This window comes from Miniopterus natalensis, chromosome 17 (assembly GCF_054644295.1).
Source record: "Miniopterus natalensis isolate mMinNat1 chromosome 17, mMinNat1.hap1, whole genome shotgun sequence".
Classification (NCBI taxonomy): domain Eukaryota; kingdom Metazoa; phylum Chordata; class Mammalia; order Chiroptera; family Miniopteridae; genus Miniopterus; species Miniopterus natalensis.
Genome location: NC_142097.1, coordinates 23,252,817 through 23,271,788, shown reverse-complemented (window position 1 = coordinate 23,271,788; position 18,972 = coordinate 23,252,817). Strand labels below are relative to the sequence as shown.

Genomic DNA, 18,972 nt, shown 5'->3' with positions numbered 1-18,972 from the left:
ACAACAATCATAACACTCATCCCATCCACCCCTCCAATGATCATTAGAGAAGTGAAAGCTAAGTGGGAAGAGAGGGCTTAGGAGTTCAAAGAGGTTGGAGCAGAATGGGATTCCTACTAGGTGCTTGGCTGGGGACAAGCTCTTCCCCCAGACCCTGCTGTACCTGGCCTGCAACAGGTACAGGATCAATGGGGAGTTCTGTGGGCCACCTTTCCAGGCCTGGAGGTGAGGCTGAGCCAGGACTCTGTCTCCTAACATACCATGTCTGAATCTATGGTTGTGACTGGGGTAGGGAGAGGAGGGTGTATAATGGCCCATAGGGACTCATTAAGGTTTCTGCCTCATCCCTGGAGCCTCTTGTGGCGTGAATGTGGTGCCAAGTGAATTGGTTGGTGCCTTTGCCCTTTCTAGACACGGCAACAGGGCCCTGGGGCATGGTGGGGAGTGACTGCAGTGTAGTATCCTTCAAAGCCCTGGGGCTCTCAGACCAACCTCTAGAAACAGCCAGAGACAACAACTACAAAAATAGAGAATTTATTTCCTATCCAAAAGTGAGCCCAGAGTGTTGAGTGGTAAAGGAGAGCTGGAGACCAAAGTGAGTTTGCAAGAAGTCAGGGCCCTGAGTGAGACCATGTTGGAAAAGGGGAGAACAGGCTTGGCTGAGGTCTGAAGGCAGGGGAGGGACGGGGAGTGTTGCTGGGACCATTTCAAGTTGCTGGCAACAGAAGAGGCCACCTTCAGTGACAGCCTGCAGAGAGAAACAGAAATGTTGACACAGGCCCATGCCCAAGGGTAGAAATAGACATTGCTGGGCCCAAAAAGTACCCCTGGGATACAGGAACTTGGAAGTACACTCTAAGGCAAGGACTGCAAACTCAAAACCCACGGAGACCAGACAAATCATTCAAATGAAGGAAGTTAGCTGAATGTCAGGAGGTGATCAAGAAACATGGGGACTGTGAAGAAGTGGAGAGTGCAGTCCCTCCCCATCTAAAGAGGACAGTGGCCACCCAACACCAGCTGATTATTACCAGGTGGAATATGGATTGCCAGATCTCCCAATTTTTTTTTAGAGAGGCTAGAATAGCTGGGTATTTATGTGTGCTCTCCTAATTTTTAATGTTGGCAACTCATTAATATTTTGAAGAAGAAAAAATGCTGACAGCCAAAGAATACATATCTGGGGGTCATCAGTTTGTTTCCTGTGTAGGCTGTGAGCTCCTCCAGCTTGGGCTAAAAAGTCTTGGCCTAAGAAGTCTTGGCTGCCAGGACCTCAAACCTAGCCCTCTTGAGGCAACACTGCTCTCAAGGTTTCCAGCAGAGACCCAGGGGCCGGGACAGAAGACCTCACAACGTCACTATGTTTCTCCGCAGTGGAATCTGCAATCTATCTCTCTGGCTGCAGACACCAAGATCCTGCCTGCTGTTGCCTCAGTCTTCATTTCCCAGACTGGAGCTGGGGCCCTTCCCCATCTCCCTTTGCTCCCCCATCTCTACCTGCCTCCAGGTCCTTGGGAGAAGGTAGGACATCGCATCTTCCCAGGCCAATGGGCACCGCGCTCTGTCTCATGCCTGGTGGGTTCCATGGCCTTAGGTGGCTCCCCTCCCAGAGGAGGGAGAAGGAGAAGGTTTGGGGAAGGGAAGAGGGTCGGAAGTGACCAGGCTTTGTGAAAAAAGTCCTGAGAATCCAGAGCCAACCAGACCAGCTGGTGGCTGCTGACCTGAGGCAGGAGGCCATGGGCTCAGCCCCTCCCTGATGGCAGGTGGCAATGCCCACACCAGAGAGGCCTGGGCCCAGGGCCAGAGTCAGTGGAATGTGTCTGACCTGGACCTGGAGCTGTGCCTCATGAGGCTTGGGGTTGGGAGTGAGGCCTCTGGCACTGGGGAGGGTCCCAGAGGGTCAGGCTCTGAGGGGTAGGGAGACAACACGTAGGGTCTGAGGTTGGGGTGGATAGCCTCCATCTCTGCTGTCCCCACAGTGGCTGGGCAGTGGACCTCAGCGAGAGTAGTATCCTGGAGGCTAGAAGGCGGTCTTGACAGACAGGGAGAGATGCGTGGAGGCCTTGGCTGGAGGCATGGAGGGTCTGAGGGCCAAGCTGACACTGTTGGGTGGCCTGGGGGACCCAGCCTGGCCTGCAGCAGGCCCATCATGTGTCGGAGCTCCTGGCTGAGCTGAGACACTTCTTGGTTAAGGCGAGAGATCTGTTGAAAACACATCAAATTGTTTCCCAGGTGTCATAACAATCACTACCCTCCTAAGTGCACCCCCCTCTACAGTTTACAAAGTCCTTTCATAACCACTCTGCTCATGGTCACCCTGAGAAGAAGGCGGGGCAGGACTTATTTTTATCTAGATGTAAATACCCCAGACAATTTCCAAAAAGGATTAGGGACAGCAGCTATTGCCATCCTCCCCGACACCTCACTTTTACAAGATGTAGAAAAATGTGCTCAAAGAGGATGCATGGCTTTGAAGAGACAGATGTAGCCTTACTGTGAGATAAATCCATCACACAAGGTCAAGTGTTTTTCAAATTTCAGGGAGTACATAATCAACTGAGAAACTTATAAAAATGAAGATTTCTGGGCTTACCCCAGACATTCCAAGTTGGGCGAGACCCAGGAGTCTACATTGTACCAGGTTTCCCACGTGCCCATAGACACTCAAGTGGAGCCACTGGCCTAAAACTGTGAGCAGCAGCAGGGCTGGCCCTCAATGTCGCTGAACAGGGGGTGGCCCCGCCCCAGCCCCGCCCCAGCCCAGGTGCTCCCCTGGGAAGCTGGATGTTTATCAGAAGGAGGGATGGACAACTCCCAGGGGCTGGGCGGGGCTTCGCTGTGGCCACGACTCTGAGATCCCTGGGAAGGAAGCAGAGGCAGAGCCGGCATACAGAGTCTGGGCTCTTCCTGACCAGGATTCAGACATCGGGCTCCAGGTCCCCCAAGGCTGAAGGCTCCTCAGCCTCCCCACCTTCTGGCCCCCGTGTTTGCTTAGTACTCATTTCCCAGGGCTGGGGTAAGGGTAAGGCCTGGAGCATTGAGATTTGGTAGGGGGCCATTCTGTGCAGGAGAGCATCCCACAGTGGTGCAGGGAGGAGGGGCCCTCTTTCCTGGCAGGACAACCTGAGCCAGCTGGGAAAGAGGAGAAGCAGTGATCACTGAATACTTAGACTGGGCCAGGGACTGGGCCAGCCATGGGTGCGCTCTCATCGCATCCTCGCAACAACTCTGGGAAGAACGCATTATTTCCCCCATTTTTAGATGAGGAAATCAAAGTTCAGAGTGGTTATGGGACTTGCCCAAGGTCATCCAGCTAGTGTGAATATTTAAATTCAGCACTTTGACTCCAAATCCTGAAATGCTTTTATATGAGGTATGCCTCTGATCCCAGAATGATATTCTCCAAAGTTGGAGGGGAGGACCCAGCACCAACCAACCTCCTGGTTCAGCAGGCAGACTTTCTCCTTCACCTCCTCAGCTTCAGTGGCTAGTCCCCGGCTGGGCCTGGTCCCTGCAGGCAGAATGGGGTGAAGGGATGCAGTGAGTGCAGGGAACATGAGTCTACAGCTTGGGCCCGGTCCCCTCCTGTCGCTGGGTAGGCAGAGAGCAAGGGGAAAGGAAGCTCTGGGGTCAGGATGATAGGGAAACCAAACTCTCAGGCTGGTTTTGAGGTCCTATGACTTCCCCAGCCTCCCCCCCCCCCCAATCCTTCTGGTTCCCGCAGCTCTAGGCACTAAGGATCTTCTTTTTGACATCTGAACATAACATGCTCTTGTCATGCCTTTATGCCTTAGAACAACTGCCTTATTCCACCCCTCAAACTCCTACCCACCCTTTATGATCCAACTCAAGAGTCCCCCCCTCTAGGAGAGTTAGGGGAACTCTCCTTTCCTATCTCATACCCCTGTTCTTGTCTCAGCTGTGGTACTGAGCACACTGTTCTGGAATCATTTATCTGAGTATACCAGTGTCTCCCCCACTAGATAGGGAGTTCACCAGGAGTGCGGGCCAGCTCTGGTTTATCTGCGTATTACCAGCACAGCACCTGGCACATGGTGGGCCCTTACTACACATGGGATGGGAAGATGGATGGATGGGTGGATAGATGGATGAATGAATGAATGAATGAATGAATTGCAGATAAATGGGTGACAAGAGTTGAAGTCCACTGCTGGCCCTTACCTGTAGGAGGGGCCTGAGAGTGGGGCCTAGGGTGCTCAGGCCTCCTGCTGAACTGGAATGTAGGGGCTTCCACTGTGCTGCCAGAGTCCTCAATGCCATCCACTACCCTGGGACAGGGGCAGTGGTCATGATTCCCATGGGGAGAGAGTAAGGGCCAGAGCAGAGCAGGCAGAGAGTGAATGGAGTCAGCAGTGCCAGGGAGTTGAGGAGGAGCAATGGTCAAAGGGGTGGGGTTGCAAGCTGTGGTGGCACAGACAGTGGGGAGCACTGGGGACAGAGCCCAGAGAAGGTTCTGGAAGTCAGTGGTGTTATAGGGAAGGCAGGGGAGGCTGGTGTCTCACCGAGGACTGAGGTCCGAAGGTCCAAAGGTTCCCAGTGGGGGAATAAGAAGCTGGGGGGGCTTCCTGGCAGCAGAGCCCCTCGGGGGACCATGAGAGGAGGGGCTGTGGCCTCGGCCAGCCAGGGCAGGGGATGGGGATGGGGATGGGGACAGGGAAGGGGAGGAGACAAGGGCTGAGAATGGGGATAGCTCCTCGCCCAAAAGTCTGACCAGGGAACCCCGGGGTCGTGCTGGGCTAAGGTTGGGCAGCAGGTGGGGCCGGCGGGGCCTGGGACCACCTCCAGGCTCTGACCCAGGCTCGGGCTCTGTGATGGATGGCAGGGTCTTGTCTGAGGAGGAGCCAAGGCTTTCCAAGCAGGGCTGTGGATGGAGGAGGCAGCTGATGTTGCAGGGCAGTGAACTACAGTCCCCTTCATTAAGCAACAGTCTTCACTGGCAGACGATGTTCCCCATCCCCTCTCCCTTCTCCCTGCAGCAGAGGAGCCAAGGAAAGGTGCCCCCACTCTCCCCTCTTCCCCATGCAACTTCAACCCCACCCAGGAAGGGAGTGTTACCTGGGAGAGCCGAGGGGATTGGGAGAAGTGGCTGAGGCCCTGTAGGGGCAGAGGGGATCCAGCTTACTCACGCCTCCCCACTCCATTAGTGCAACTCCTAGTCTCACCCACCAGTGTTGTGGGGTTTGAGAATATGGGACCTTTTTGTGAATTTGAGTCAGAGATACCTCCAACTCTGACTCAGGGAAATCCTGAGTGGGACAGTCAGGGTGACAAAGGCCTAGGGTGTAACCTACAGACCTTAACCAAAATGGGCTCAGGAAATGCTTGGTGAGTGAGGAAGCCCCAGGGGATGGTGCCCAGTACAGAGATGGACTTGATAGAGGGGCACATGAGAGGGATTGTTTCCAAAGTGGGGGTCCTTTGGGGAGTCTGGAGTGAAGCTGAGAGGTGGCCAACAGGAGATGGGTCAGTACAGTTGGAAGTAAAGGTGGTAAGAGATGGTCCATGGGGTTGGAAGATGTTAAGCATGGAAGGGGCAATGGATGGGTGTGCCTGTGGTTGAGAAAGGACTTTACAGGGTGGAATGCAATGCATGAGGCTCTCTGAGGCTGGGAGAGGTCTGCTTTGAAGGAAGGAACTTCAGAGGAGATGAAGGCCATAGGGGGTCTACATACATAGGTGTCAGAGCCCTGGCGAAGGTTGAAAGTGAGGTCCCGGGGCAGGCCAGCCTGGAAAGCAGCCCTGTACTCAGGATAGAGCCTCAGGACCTCTGCCAGCCCTCGGCTGCTCAGCTGCTGCAGGCCACAGTAGGTCAGTGCCTTCACGTCAGCGCTGGTCTTCAGCACACAGCTTGGGCTTGCTTCTGACCCAGGCTCCCGCCCTGGCTCAGTGGTATCTGCCCCGATCAGGTCCCCCTTCCCTGTGGGTAAGGGATGGAGACAGTGAGCTGGGGCCAGTCAGCTGGGCAGAAGAACCAAGAGGATATAACTAGTCAATGGCCTTGAAGGGTGGTCAGTATGTTTGAAAGATGGTTGAAGGAGGGACAATCAGTGGGACTGGTGGAAATGACCAATGGAATTGGGAAAAGATCAGGGAAGAAGGACTGGTGAAGCTGGGACACAGTTAATGAGAGATGTCGGTAAGGCTGGAAGGATGTCAGTAAGGCTGGAGGGATGTCAGTAAGGCTGGAGGGATGATCAGTGGAATTGAATGATCAATAAAGAATGACCAGGGCAGTCAGTTAAAGGGTAAAGGTCAATGGGGTTGAAGGTCAATGGTGAAGAGTCAATTAATTTGGGGGACAGTCACTGAGGAAGGGTTGATGGGTTGAAGGATGGCCAATGGTATTAAGGGAGGGCCTGAGGGGAACAGTCGAAAGGTAGTAGGGTGAAGGGACCAAGAAAGAGTACTCCTCAGCAGGAATTCCAGATATCTACTAGGAGTATCCCAGTCCCTAGATTCTTGGTCACTCACAAGGCCTCTGGGGGAAGGTTCCAGGGTAGGTAGTAGGTGGCGGTGGGATTCTCACCCAGGATGGCCAGCACCATGTTGTCACGGAGCACCTCAAGCGAGCCTGAGCAGACATAGTAGTGGGCCTGCAGGGCGTCCCCACGGCGCAACAGGTACTCGCCCGGAGCACAGAATGAAGTCTTGATGTGCAGGGAGAGGGCCCGCAGGCAGCCCCTGCTGGCTGCTCGGAACAGCGGCAGCTGCAGGATCTCCCGATTCAGGTGCATAGCAATGTCAGCTCTCAGCTCCTCCGGGAAGTCCCGCAGTAACTGCGTAAGGGGCACAGGTCGTTCTGGCCCCCCCCCCCCCCCCCGCAGCTACTACTTGATTTCTCCAAATGTGCTGGGCTGTCTCCAAGGAGAAAGCTCTAACTTGCCCTTTGCTTTGAAGTTACCCATTTCTGACCTCCCAGAAGACTTCTGTGAGTCTAACCTCAATTTTACTTGTGTGTGGACCTCCTGACCTGACTGCTGGGGCAGAGACTAGATCTTTTCCTGTCTGTCCACTAACCTTGGTTACACACACTAGTCACTCACAAATGTCCTGGTTACTCAACCCCAAAAATGCAAGGACCGTCCCTGGTGGGTCAGCCTCAAACTGGAAGTCAGGAGACTAGAAGTCAGCTCTGCTCCTAAATCCCCGTGGACCTTGAGCAATCCATTTCCTCTCTCTGGGCCATTTGTGAACTGCAGGGTTACACTAGACCTTGAATATTACCAATGACCCTTAGGAGCCACACTTAATATTCACAGTTCCATCCTCATGCTATGGAGCCCTTTGGCCACTGTGGCTTGTTGCCTCCCCAGGCTCCTCTTCCTCAGTGTACCTCCTTGGTTGTCTTCTAACTTTCCACACTCTCCCTGCATCATGACAATCAGCTCCACGACTTCCTCACTCCCTGTGAGCTTGGAGCCCTACATCTGGGTCCAGATATATATTAAAGATTTTTTAAAATATATTTTTATTGATTTCACAGAGAGAGGAAGGGAGAGGGAGAGAGAGATAGAAACATCAATGATGAGTCATTGATCGGCTGCCTCCTGCACACCCCCTACTGGGGATCGAGCCCACACCCCAGGCATGTGCCCTGACTGGGAATTGAACCACGATCTCCTGGATCATAGGTCAATGCTCAACTGCTGAGCCACGCCAGTTGGGCTCCAGACCTATATTTTAAACTACCTCCAGGGCACCACAGGCACCACACTGGACTCTCATTTTCACCCCTATGTACAGTCTCCCTTTTGTATGCTCCCATCACACCCCTTTCCCGAAACCAGAAACTTGGGAATCACTCTGAGCTCCTCTTCTGCAATCAGGATCACCAAGTCCCATGGCACCTGCTCTCAGAAATATCTCCTAGATTCCCCAGACCACTCCCCAACCTAAACATGTTGTAGGATAAAATCTAAAGTCAAGGCAATCGATGACCTGGGCCTGCTCTCCTCTCCCTATCCACCCTCCACAGTGCTCACACTCCCGTTCCTGATGGCTCACTGAACTACTTTCAGTTTCCTGAACTCACCCTGCTCTTTTGTGTCCACATTTATGGACCTGAGTCCCTATTGCTCTTTCTGCCAGGAATAGCCTTCTGGTAGCAGGCCAACTTCCTTCTTGTCCTTCACGGTGTCCCCTCTTCTGTGCCACATTCCCCGACTCCTCTAGGCCCAGACACAATGGGGATCCCAAGTAGCACATACATCCCTCCAGCAGAGTCCCATTCACTGTGTAATTTATGTACCTGTCTGCCTCCCTTACTAGACTGGTGTCTCCCTGAGGGAAAGAGCTGAGTGTGATCACCTCGGAGCTCGCAGTGTCCAGCACAGCGCCTGGCCCGCAACAGGCGCTCGGGCAATGGTGGCTGAAGGGAGCATGGCATTAGCTGCGGCCTGAGCTCCCTTTCAGCCCCCTCATTCTAGTGCACAGGAAAAGGGATGTGGATTTGGGTGGGTGTGTGCCCTTGTGAATAACACCTCACCTCCCTGGCCCCCATCTGCCTCCGCTGCAAACCCGGGGAGGCTGTGCCCCCTTCCCCGCCGCACCGCCAGGGGGCGCCGACCAGGAGCCCCGCACACTACCTCGTTGGCGTCGATGCCGCTGTTGACAGCCCACGTGGTCTGGAAGTACTCGAGCATGCGCTGCTTGAGCGCCCGCGGCAGGCGGTGCACGCGGATGAAGTCCTTGAGGTCCTTCATGCGACGGTGGTAGAGCGAGCGGCGCGAGTACATGCGCTGGATGATGGCCGTGACGTTGCCGAACACCACGGCGTGCATGAGCGCTGCAGCAGGGGCGGCAGGTTAGGGCGGGCCCCGCTCGCAAACCCACCCTGCCCTGGACGGGCCTCTGGGTCCCTAGGGAAGGGCAGGAGAGCCAGTGGGCTCCTACGTGCCTCCCTGGTGCCAGGTGCTGGCTTGGGGAGGGAAATAGAGAGTGGTCCCTAGAGGGGTCAGACCTGACGCTCCTCTCATCCCCGCCCCCCCCAGTTAGGTCATGAACTTGAGTTTCCCACCCCCTTAGCAGGAGACCACGCCTGTCTGTGGCATCCCCCAGGCTCAGAGGAAACGTCTATGAGTGACTGCAGGACTGTCTGGATGGCCGCCTTTGCGCCCCAGCTTCCCTGTCTGCACCGGGGCTGCGCGGGCCTGGCCTCACCGCCTATGAGCATAGTGCAGATGGAGAAGATCTTCTCCACGTCGGTGTTGGCGCACACGTTGCCAAAGCCCACGCTGGTGAGGCTGCTTAGCGTGAAGTAAAGCGCGGCAATGTAGGCGCTGCGACGAGACGGGCCGCCCTCCGAGCCGTTGACATAGGGCACCTCCAGCCGCTTGCCCAGCTCGTGCAGCCAGCCTGGAGGGTGGAGGGACGCAAGGAGCCCCCGCTGCACCAGTGGTGGCGAACTGGGTTTCCCTGAGCGCCTGCACTTGGCTTTGGTCAAGTATTTACCGAGGAGAGGGGAGGTTTGTGTGGGTTGGCACAGGAAATGTGAGGAGCGGCCTTCGCCTGGGCCGCCCCCAGGCGACCTGGTTACGGGTGCAGTTCAAGGCTACCAACTCCCTAGGGTGCAGTTCAAGGCTACCAACTCCCTACGCTGCTGACTGTTCAGGGGCTTCTGCCACTTATGGAGCGCCTCCTGTGTACAGGGTGCTGGGACTGGGCCCAGCCAGCCATTCTCCCTACCCTGGTGGAAATTACAGTCTGGAGGGGGAAAGAGACATGAAATAAGTCATTACAGGTGGGAGGTGAACTACTCAAAGGGAGATATAGGGTGCCTTAGGAGACATACGGGGTTAGGGAGAGGCACCACAATGGGTGGGGGGAGAGTGTGGTTCCTGAAAGGCCCCCTTAAGACAGAGCATTTTAGCTGAAACTGCAAGGAATAGATAAGCCACCTAGGTGAAGGGAGGGAAGATAAAAAGAAAAGGACTCCGGAGAGGAGAACATGTTCAAGAGTCAAAGGGAGAAAACAGTACAACTTGGGTGCCGGGGGGAGGCCAGGGTGGCCGCAGCACAGGGGGTGTGGGCTGGAGAAGGCAGGTGGGGACGGGGGAGGCTGCAGCGCTACGTGGGGTGTGCAGTGTGGTCTCTGTTTTGACGGCAGTAGGGAGCCACCTGAAGGGGCCAGGGAGAAACACTGCTCCCTCTGCCTCTGCTGCTAGAGTGTGCCCCATGCTGTACTTTGGTTGCCTATCACCGATCCTGCTCCCCTGCTAGGCTGTGAGGTCCCGGGAAGGCAAAGGCCTCGTCTATACATCAGTATTCTTATGTTTGATCCAGAAGGAGCTCTATGCACGTTGGCTGGATGAACAGAGGAATGTGGGTGGTGGGTGGGGGTCCTGGTGGAGGTGTCAGCTTGGGTGCCTGAGGGGACAGGGCAGGTGAATGGTTGGTCAGGGAACATCTAGGGTCACTGGCTCACCGATGTCCCAGAGCAGCGGGTCATTGGCCTCCATCTCCTGGCGCCCGATGACATACCAGACACAAGCCATCCAGTGGGCAAGGAGCGCAAAGGCGGACATGAGCAGTGTGAGCACCACGGCGCTGCACTGCGAGTACCGCTCCAGCTTCTGCAGCAGCCGCAGCAGCCGCAGCAGCCGCACTGTCTTCAGCAGGTGCACCAGAGATGTCTGCAGGGGTGTGGCGGGGGAGGCTATCAGAGGCACTACTCCTCAGAGCCTCCCTGTCCCCCCATGTTCCACCTCCATGTGCCATAAGATGCCCTGGAGCCAGGGGAAGCTGCAGCAGGGAAAACGTCTCTGCTGTCCTGAGGTGACCGGGAAATGCAGGGGGAGATGGCGGGAGTGGGAAAATAACACTAAAACTAATAACAGCTAACACTTAGTAAGTACTTACTATGTGTTGGGACTCGGCTTAAGTATTTGCAATCCTCAAAAGAAAAGTTATGCCTTCAGTCCAAGTCTCACCATTGTTCCCAATTTGCAGATGAGTAAACTAAGGCTCAGAGAGGTTAGTGACTTGCTCAAGGTCACAGACCAAGGAAATGATAGATCTGGGCTAACACCAGAGTCCACTTTGTGTCATGCTAACCTAGCACTGGGGGCGTGAAGAAGTAAGTCCTGGTCAAAGGCGGGTGAATGGACAGAGTGACCTCTGCCCCTGCACAAAGCCCCTAGTGTCCAAGGCACAATCGGCTGCAGACAAGAGCTGGTTGTTAGTGACAACAGTAGCTGTGATGAAAGTCACCCTCAAATCTGAGAGACGCATGGTAGAGTGGGGACAGGCAAGGACTGGGGAAGGTTTAAGGACCTTTCCCCTTGTGGGTCAGCTGCAGATGCAAGGGTCTTGCTGCAATGTTGAGGGAGGGAGAGCAGGGACTGAGGGAGCCTGGGCTTCGAGATGTCAACCCTCATGGTGCTAAATGGGGGTTGGTGGAGCTAGTGGCACTAGTAAGGGTCCTGTAAATGTTAGCTAATATTACCACCGCAACTGTTTCCATTGTGGTTATTAATGCTTCAGTTAGCTCTTCCAGTCTTGGAGATGAGCAGCAGGTGGGGGCTTATCTTCTCACTACTGGGGCTGGGGGCTCTGGTGGGTAACCTGGTACAAAGGCCCTTCACTGTCCTTGTGGGGGCCTCCAGGAGCATCTCTGGTATCCCTGGCCCTACACGCCTCCTGATCTGCCTCATACATTTTCTCTCATTTTAGGTGAAGGAGGGGGCCCCGAGTCCCGCATGTGGATGCTCTCCAGGGCTTAATGGTTGCCCCCAGCTCCTAGAGCTCCTGACTTTAGTCCTTCAGGGCTTCCTCCAGTCAGCTGTCCCTGGGCCCCACTCCCTTGGGACCCTCCTCTCCCTCTCCTTGGACCAGATTGTCCCAGACCTGGCTCCTCCCTCCGGCCCCAGCACTGCTCCTCACCTCCCTTTACACCAGACCCTCCACTCGGCACCCTGGTTTCCTGGAAAGCAGGGTACTATGTTGGGAAGACTACTAGACTAGGAGTCTGGAGACCTGGTTCCAATCTCCTGCCTGTCACTGCTATCTGTGTGACCTTCAGCAAGCCACTTAACCTCTCTAAGCCCCTGCATCCATCTCTGAAAAAGACAAGAGAATTGCCCTGAAGCGTTATTGTGAGGCTCCTATGTGATGATGTGTGTGAAAGAACTTAGTAAACGGTAAAGTGCTCCTCAAGTTACCAGAGGAGGGGGCACTGCCTGGGAGGAGGGACAAGATGCTCTCTGTAGCTCTCTCTTTCCCCAGGGGCAGCTGTCTGCTTAGCTGACACAGCCTGGTGGGCACAGGGGATGGGGAGGGGTTGGGAGCTCTGCCAGGGATGGCCAGAGCCTCAGGGCAGACACACATGCACGTGTGTGGGAGCATGCACACACGTGTAAGCAGCCAGAAGAGGCCCACGGCTTGTTGGCAGCTAGTTAAATCTGGCTGCGTGTAGGTGGTTTCCCACTATAGCTAAGTGTGGCAGAGAGAGGAGCACACAGGGAAACTGCTCTCCACTTCCCCACCCAAAACCAAGGGGGTCTGGGGACAGAGGGTGGGACTCCCTCCCCCTGGACTTGAGAAGACCTACTACCTACTGGTTGGGTGCAGAGCTGGCCACTCAAGGGCACTTCCTTCAGTCCCTAAGGAGCTGGGAGGACACAGGTCTTAGCACTCTGTGTCCAAACCCACCCACAACCTCCCCCTCCTTGCCTGGGTTTGCTCTGCTCCCCCCAAATGCTCTCTCTCCTCATCTCCTGCCAGCCAAATCCTACCATTCATCTAGGGTCTACTCTCACTCCCTCAGGAACCCTTCCCAGGCCACTGTCGCCTCTGCCCACCTGGGGTGCTTTTAACTTCTTGGCACTGGCTAGATTTTAGGTTATTTTTACCCACACCCATATTTCAGCCTGGAACTCCAACATCAGCCAGCTCCATGTCCAGCCTCTGTGCACAATTCCTAGGCCCTGTTTTTCATTTCATTCACCTCTTCTGTTCCTGCTGTCCCCTTCAGCAGTCCTGCCCCCTCACCAGCTTGGCTGCTTGGAGGCTGAATTTGTCCCTTTACCCCACAGTGACCATGCACCACACAGTGCTTTGCAGACAGCTAAATGCTCATCCGTTGTTTGTTAAATAAAAATGTGAAAAGTACCATTCACTTGGCATCAGGCCAATGCTGCCTTGGTAGCCCTACTTAGCTTTTCATTTGTCTTAGCTTCCCTCAGAGATTGTGAGCTGAGCTCCCCAAAAGCGCAGACCCTCTCAGATCCTTCTCAGCTCCTAGGTCAGGGCTCTACCTAGAGCAGATGCCTGACAAATATTCACAGATAGTTTGATGGGAAAGACTGAGTCTGGCTTTGGAGTCGATCCCTTAATGAGAGATGCTGTGCTGAAGCTGGGAGGTTAGGCTGCACGGTGGGACTGGGGTCACTCACCACGGTGATGTTGAAGATGTAAAGCAAGTCAAAAGGCAGAGCAGCAATAAGGTCAACAAAGAACCAGGTGGCCAGGTAGTGAAGGCCAATGGAACGAGGAGCGGAGACCACCTGGCCGGACTGTGACACATAGGTGGTGCGGAAGTTCAGGATGATATCTGCGGGTGCAAGAGGCTGTTACTGGGGTGTCTTGGTCTAGAAACTCAGGCCAAGGAACTGGGTAAACTGGGAAGGAGTCTTCGAGACCCAGGATGGAGTTAGAGGCAGGAATGGGGAAGTTAGAGACAGATTGGGCTTTTAGCTGGTCCTTAGGGAGGAGAGGTCTAGAGGCAGAAGGCTGCAGGGGTCAGGAGTCAGGGCACAAGGACCATTAGGACTTAAAGACCCAGAAATAGATGGGCTCTGAATGACCAGGTCCTGCAGCGCCGGATAGAGCGAGGCTTGGACGAGTGGGTCCCTCCACCCACCCGCCAGTGTATGTGGGGCAGAGGGTCTCACCCAGGATGAAAAGCATCTCCACGGCAATGTCACTGACAAGGGTGTGTCGGGAAGTGATGGGGGTGTCGTCATTGCCCAAGAAGCAGACATTGTAGGGGACGGTGACCGCAACGTAGAAGGTGGCAAGCAGGATGAGGCCATCCCACACGGCCTTGGGGACGCTGTAGTGGAGGAGGAGGCAGCGGGACCCCCCCACGGAGGCCACCTTGTACTCGGGCACTGATGGCTTTGGCTCAAACACGTTCTAAGGGGAGAGGGGTGATGGTTGGGGACACTTGGGGGGAAGGGGAACCAAGGCTGGGAGAGGGAGAGGCAGGTGATTGGGAAAGGGGGGAGTGGGCACTGTAAACACAACCATGAGAAGAGACAGAAGGTGCAGGAGAAGGGTTCAGGGGCTGGCACCTGACCCTTCTTCCCTCTGCCAAGCTACTGCTCAGGCCCCTTTTGGAATCAATTATGTTTTGTGAAGAGTATTTTAAGCTGTGACCTCCACCCTGCTTAAGGATATGATGACAAGTCAGGCACACGCCCTAGCTTGAGGGGTCACTAACTTCTCCCTCAAGTTCCTCTTGGGTTCTGGGGACCCAGTGGGAGATCAGTATGTCCAGGAGTGAGGGGAGGCTGGCATGGCTCCCCGTTCCCTAGAGCCCTAGGGACTACACAGAGGGTTGGAGACTTGACCCCGTGGCTTTATCAGGGTCCTAGGAGTGGTACACAGGGCTAGATGCGAGGCCCACAGTGAGGGCTTTCTCCCCAGGACCACAGCTTGTGATTTCACCCCCCATAGGGTAACCCTATCAGCCAGAGAGGTAGGTGATATAATTGGTGCAAGAGCCCAGGCTTGTGACAACTTCTGAGCAGAGTAATGTCAATCACAAAGAAGCAAGGGAGATGGGGATGGAAGGAGATGAGAGGGGACATGGGATAGAGCAGAGTTGGACATGAGAAATGGGCAGACAGAGGAACAAGTCGCTGGAAGGAGACCAGAGACAGGGAAACAGGGAGACAGTAACAGGGTGCCTCAGCATCACAGCTGGGAGATGTTGGAGTGAAGACAGGACTCACATTATTGGTTTTCATGCTTCCCTGGCCCCGGCGGCCAAGGTGGCCAGTCAGCCTGTGTAGGACAGTATGGCTCTGTCTCTTGGCAAATCGAAGTCTTGAGCTGGCTCCCCTCCTGCCAAGGGAGTTTTCTATTGGGAAGGAAGATATAGAGATAAGCGGGGGCACATCCCATGAGGCTGGGTAGGGAGATGTCTGTGTGACCTTGGGCAAAGACCTCTGACCATTCGTGCCTTCTCCCCAGGCTTGCAGTTACCGTGCCGACTGTCCCCATGGCTTCCTGGGGGGCCAAGTCCTGGGCCTCCACTCTGAGTGATGTCCTTGAAGGAAAAGAGGAAAAGCACAACCTCTCCCATCTCATTCTTGATGGGCATCATGTCCAGGAGGCACCAAAAGGCTGAGCCTGTAGGTGTGGAAAGATGGAGGGGGAGGGTGAGCAGCCCATGCCATCTCTAACCCCCCTTGGTTCCTGGGCATAGGCAAAGGGTTTGGCAACAGTTTAGAGTTGGAAAGAACTCCAGATATTGTATCAGCTGACTCCTTCACCTTCCATATGGGAAGACCAAAGCCCAGAACGGGTCAGGGATGCACTCAGTGTCACACAGTCAGCTTGTGGTTGTGGTAGTGTGGGGACCAGCACCCAGGCTTCCACTGTGCCAACTGGACTCTGGGTAAAGCCTGGGTCTGGGCAGGGCTGCAGGCCAGGCCCCTCACCATCCTTCCGGTAGAAGCAAATTTCAGTCCGGTGCTCCTGATGGCCCTCCAGGGCCTTGTGAAGCCTCTGCAGGGCTGGCTCACTGGTCTCTGCACCGTAGAGGAAACGGCAACTGCATGTTTTCTGCATGACCTCGGTGCGGCCGTAACCTGTGAGCTCGCAAAAGCCGTCAGAGCAGTAGACGATGGGAAAGCCTCTTGGGCCCTGTGCGTTGGCCAGAAGGAAGTTACTGTCTGTGGGAAGAAGATGTAAAGATCAGTCAAGGCCAGGAGGGGAGCTCAGCTTCCAGGTGGGTAGTACCTGGCTCCCCCAAGCTGTTGTCAGAGGTCACAGAGTCAGAAGCTTCCCCAGCTTCCATGTGATTCCTGGATCCCCTTTGGGATATTCTGAAATAAATAAGAAGAGATAGAGCAAAAGGACAAGGCTTAAGAGTGGCCTGGAACTGGGACAGAGACTACTAGCAGATTGGAGAATGAACCCCAAGAGTTCATGTGGTTCATTTCTCTGCCTTCAAGCTAGAAAGCTCTTACTGTAGGAGGCAGCATAGCATGGTGAGCTAGGGAATGGGTTCCGGCACCCACCTCTGCTGCTCACTGGTTGTGTAACCTTGAGCAAGTTAATTAACTCCTCTGTGTCTCAGCTTCTTTATCTGCAAAGTGGGGGATAATATAGCTTCCTCACAGGGTTGTTGTGAGAGTTACATGAGTTACCTGGGGAAAACCCCTGGTAACAGTCTGTGCTACGCTGAGAAGGTGAAATGACTCCCCCACATTCGCACAGCTTTCAAAGCACACCCATAGCCACTACCCTGCCATCTTATTAGAGAGTGCAGAGGGCAGAGATTCTGGCAATGTCATACCTATTTTATTGATAGGAAACTAAAAGGCAGAGATTACCCAAACTCACAAATCTCCTTCGTGGGACGAGGGAGACAGTAATAACCCATTCCCTGCCTTCCAAGAAAGGTCCTCTTGTTAGCATCCTTTTAACTAATTTCAGGTCTGTTCCCAGTGTTCAAACTCTGACAGGATTGGGCAATGAAGTTGTGGCTCCAGCAACCACCAGGAGCAGGACCTGAGCTGGCTCCCTCCAGTTCCAGTGGGTGGGAGGCCACAGAGGGGCTCTATGGGCCATCCAGGGACAGAGTCTCAGCTGAGAGAAGGGCCCTGAGACACACCAGTCCCAGGGCGCTAGGAAGGATGAATGTCTAAGGGTGGGGCTGCTGATGGGGACACTGAGGGTGCCTGGGAGGTGCTGGGCCCTGGGCAGCAGCCTCCTTCCTCCATCCCAGAGCTCGTCGCCTGGGTGATGGGCGCTATGGAAACAAGGGAGGCGTGTGTGGAGGAAGGGTGGGGAGGCGGGTAGGGCCCCGGCAGCTCAGTTTCAGCCCTCGGGCAGGGCTCCCCCATCTTTCAGACCTGGCGAGGGTGCCCAGGGGGCAGGCAGAGACCTCTAGGCTGCAAAGTAGGAAAAAGGGAAAGGCGGGAGAAGAGGCGGGGAAGGAGTGTGGCTGTCCAAGGTGCTGAACGCGGAAACCACGCTAAGGTGGGCGACCAGGGCGTTCCCTTCCTCACAAGGCCCACCCCCTCCTCCTGCCTCACCTCCTTCAGACAGAGACGCGCCACGATTTGGGGGTGCGTGACCTTAATCTAAACTAGGTCCTGCTGAAGTCTGATCTCTTCTCTTTCTCTCCCTCCCTCTCTCTTTTCCCTGGGGGAAGGGGATGCCGGAGCCGTCTGGGAGTAGACCTCAGAGGTCCGACCTCCGGGTCTCGGATACCGACACACGCGCCCCTGGCCAGCAGAGGTCTACCCAGGAGTGGGCGCCTCCCAAGGCCTCTCCTCCGTTTTGCCCCACACAGAGCCCTCACGCCTTCGGTCACACCCCTTACCTTGCCCCCCGCCCCCCGCGCTCTTGGCTCTCTCCCGCCTCCCCTCGCACAGCGCGCCCAGTTCCTTCACCGCGGCGCCGGGGGTTCCTAGACCCGCAGCTCCACTCTCCCCCCTCGCCTCGGGTCTCACCACATCCAGAAGACCAAGCCGGCCCTGAAGGAGTCTTGGTCCCCAGCACGAGCCCCCAGCCCCAGCCTAGGCCTCACTCACGCGTGCCGTCGAAGCGGGTGGCGATAGTGTCCAGGAAGGTGTTTTGCGGGGCCAGCAACCCCTTCATGACCGGCATGGCCTCGGGGCGCGAGTTCGAGGCCAGGCGCTGAGGGCGTTCAGCTCGGCTGGGCCCAAGGGGGCGCGCTGCCGGCGGGGCCGGGGCGCCCCATGCGCCCGCCTGCCTCCTACCCTCCCGCTAACCGCTGCCGCCTCTACGCTCCCGAACCCAAAGCTTTCGGCTCAGCGGGGCGCCGCCTCTGTGGTTCTTTTCCCCACGGGCCAGGTTCTTTCCCCCGGGCACGGCCCGCGCCCGCGCCCGCCACGTGGCCCCGCACAGGGAGGGGCCACCGGTGACACCCGCACCTCTCTCCGCGGCCCTCCTACCGGAGGGGAGCGGCCCACGCGAGTCGCTCGCGGAGAGAATTCCAGACACGCCCACCGCGAGCGGAGGCTGCAAGAGGCGGTGCGGCGCCTGAGCGTCAGACACGCCTCTTCCCGGGTGGCCACGCCCCCAAGCGTGCTTCCCAGGCGCTCCCTGTGGCTCCGCCCCCGGGGTTCCCCACGCTCCGCCCACGCTGGCAATGGATCTAGTGCACAGTGCTGCCTGCAGGAGCGGGGCTATTTTGCAGCACTCTCGCGTCCCTGCTCCCCAACGTGAGACAGCAAAGGTTAAAGAGGCTGTGCCTCAGTTTGCACAGGGCACACTGGCAAATTCTGAGCCCAGCAGGGTGGATGAAAAAGACTTTGGAGCCCACCAGGTAGAGTCCCTGGCTCCGCCATTGACTAAATGTGTGACTTAGCCTTCCCGAGCCTCACTTTTCTCATCTGTAAAATGGAGCTAATAATTTTTACCTCATACAGTGGTGATAATTTACTAGCATAATGCATGTCGTTGGCACAAAATAAGTGTGTTGGAGAGCACTTTTCTCCCTATTCCTATTGTCTTGAGTTAACTCTCCTTCCCTCTGCTGCCATTCAAGTGGAGGAGAGGCTGGAAGCAAGTTTATGGCAGAGAAAGATAGTTTCAAGGTGAACAGAGCCAGTTTGCAATCTCCAAAGGTGAGCTGGTGGACCTTGAACTCCATCTTCTCCAAGATTTAACCAGTAGAGCAAGTGAGACCAGACACGGGATTTTTCACCACGGAAACAGAAAATTACTGGAGCAGCTGAGCGTGGAGGCTCA

General features: G+C 55.7%; 1 protein-coding gene across 1 annotated transcript; it reads right to left on the bottom strand.

The window, feature by feature from the left end:
* Window positions 1-1,806: 1,806 nt before the first annotated feature.
* KCNH4 (potassium voltage-gated channel subfamily H member 4) lies at window positions 1,807-17,865 on the bottom strand. The gene is made up of 16 exons (XM_016222002.2): window positions 17,790-17,865; window positions 15,687-15,920; window positions 15,229-15,375; window positions 14,976-15,103; window positions 13,911-14,154; window positions 13,413-13,570; window positions 10,445-10,652; window positions 9,181-9,375; window positions 8,607-8,806; window positions 6,548-6,797; window positions 5,694-5,938; window positions 5,077-5,115; window positions 4,524-4,882; window positions 4,183-4,289; window positions 3,438-3,511; window positions 1,807-2,202 (listed from the first exon to the last, which is right to left on the bottom strand). Exons 1-16 carry the CDS (start codon window positions 17,863-17,865, stop codon window positions 1,807-1,809), a joined length of 3,060 nt encoding a protein of 1,019 aa, XP_016077488.2.
* Between the last annotated feature and the right edge of the window lie 1,107 nt (window positions 17,866-18,972).

What these genes read in the sequence shown, in the direction of transcription:
- KCNH4 (XM_016222002.2), bottom strand. Translation starts at nt 17,865, where the DNA reads ATGCCGGTCATGAAGGGGTTGCTGGCCCCGCAAAACACCTTCCTGGAC. An exon ending in TTGCTTCTACCGGAAGGATG is followed by an intron (nt 15,376 to 15,686) that starts GTGAGGGGCCTG and finishes CCACACCTACAG; the next exon opens with GCTCAGCCTTTTGGTGCCTC. An exon ending in CATGGTGCTGGCCATCCTGG is followed by an intron (nt 5,939 to 6,547) that starts GTGAGAATCCCA and finishes CCTTACCCACAG; the next exon opens with GGAAGGGGGACCTGATCGGG.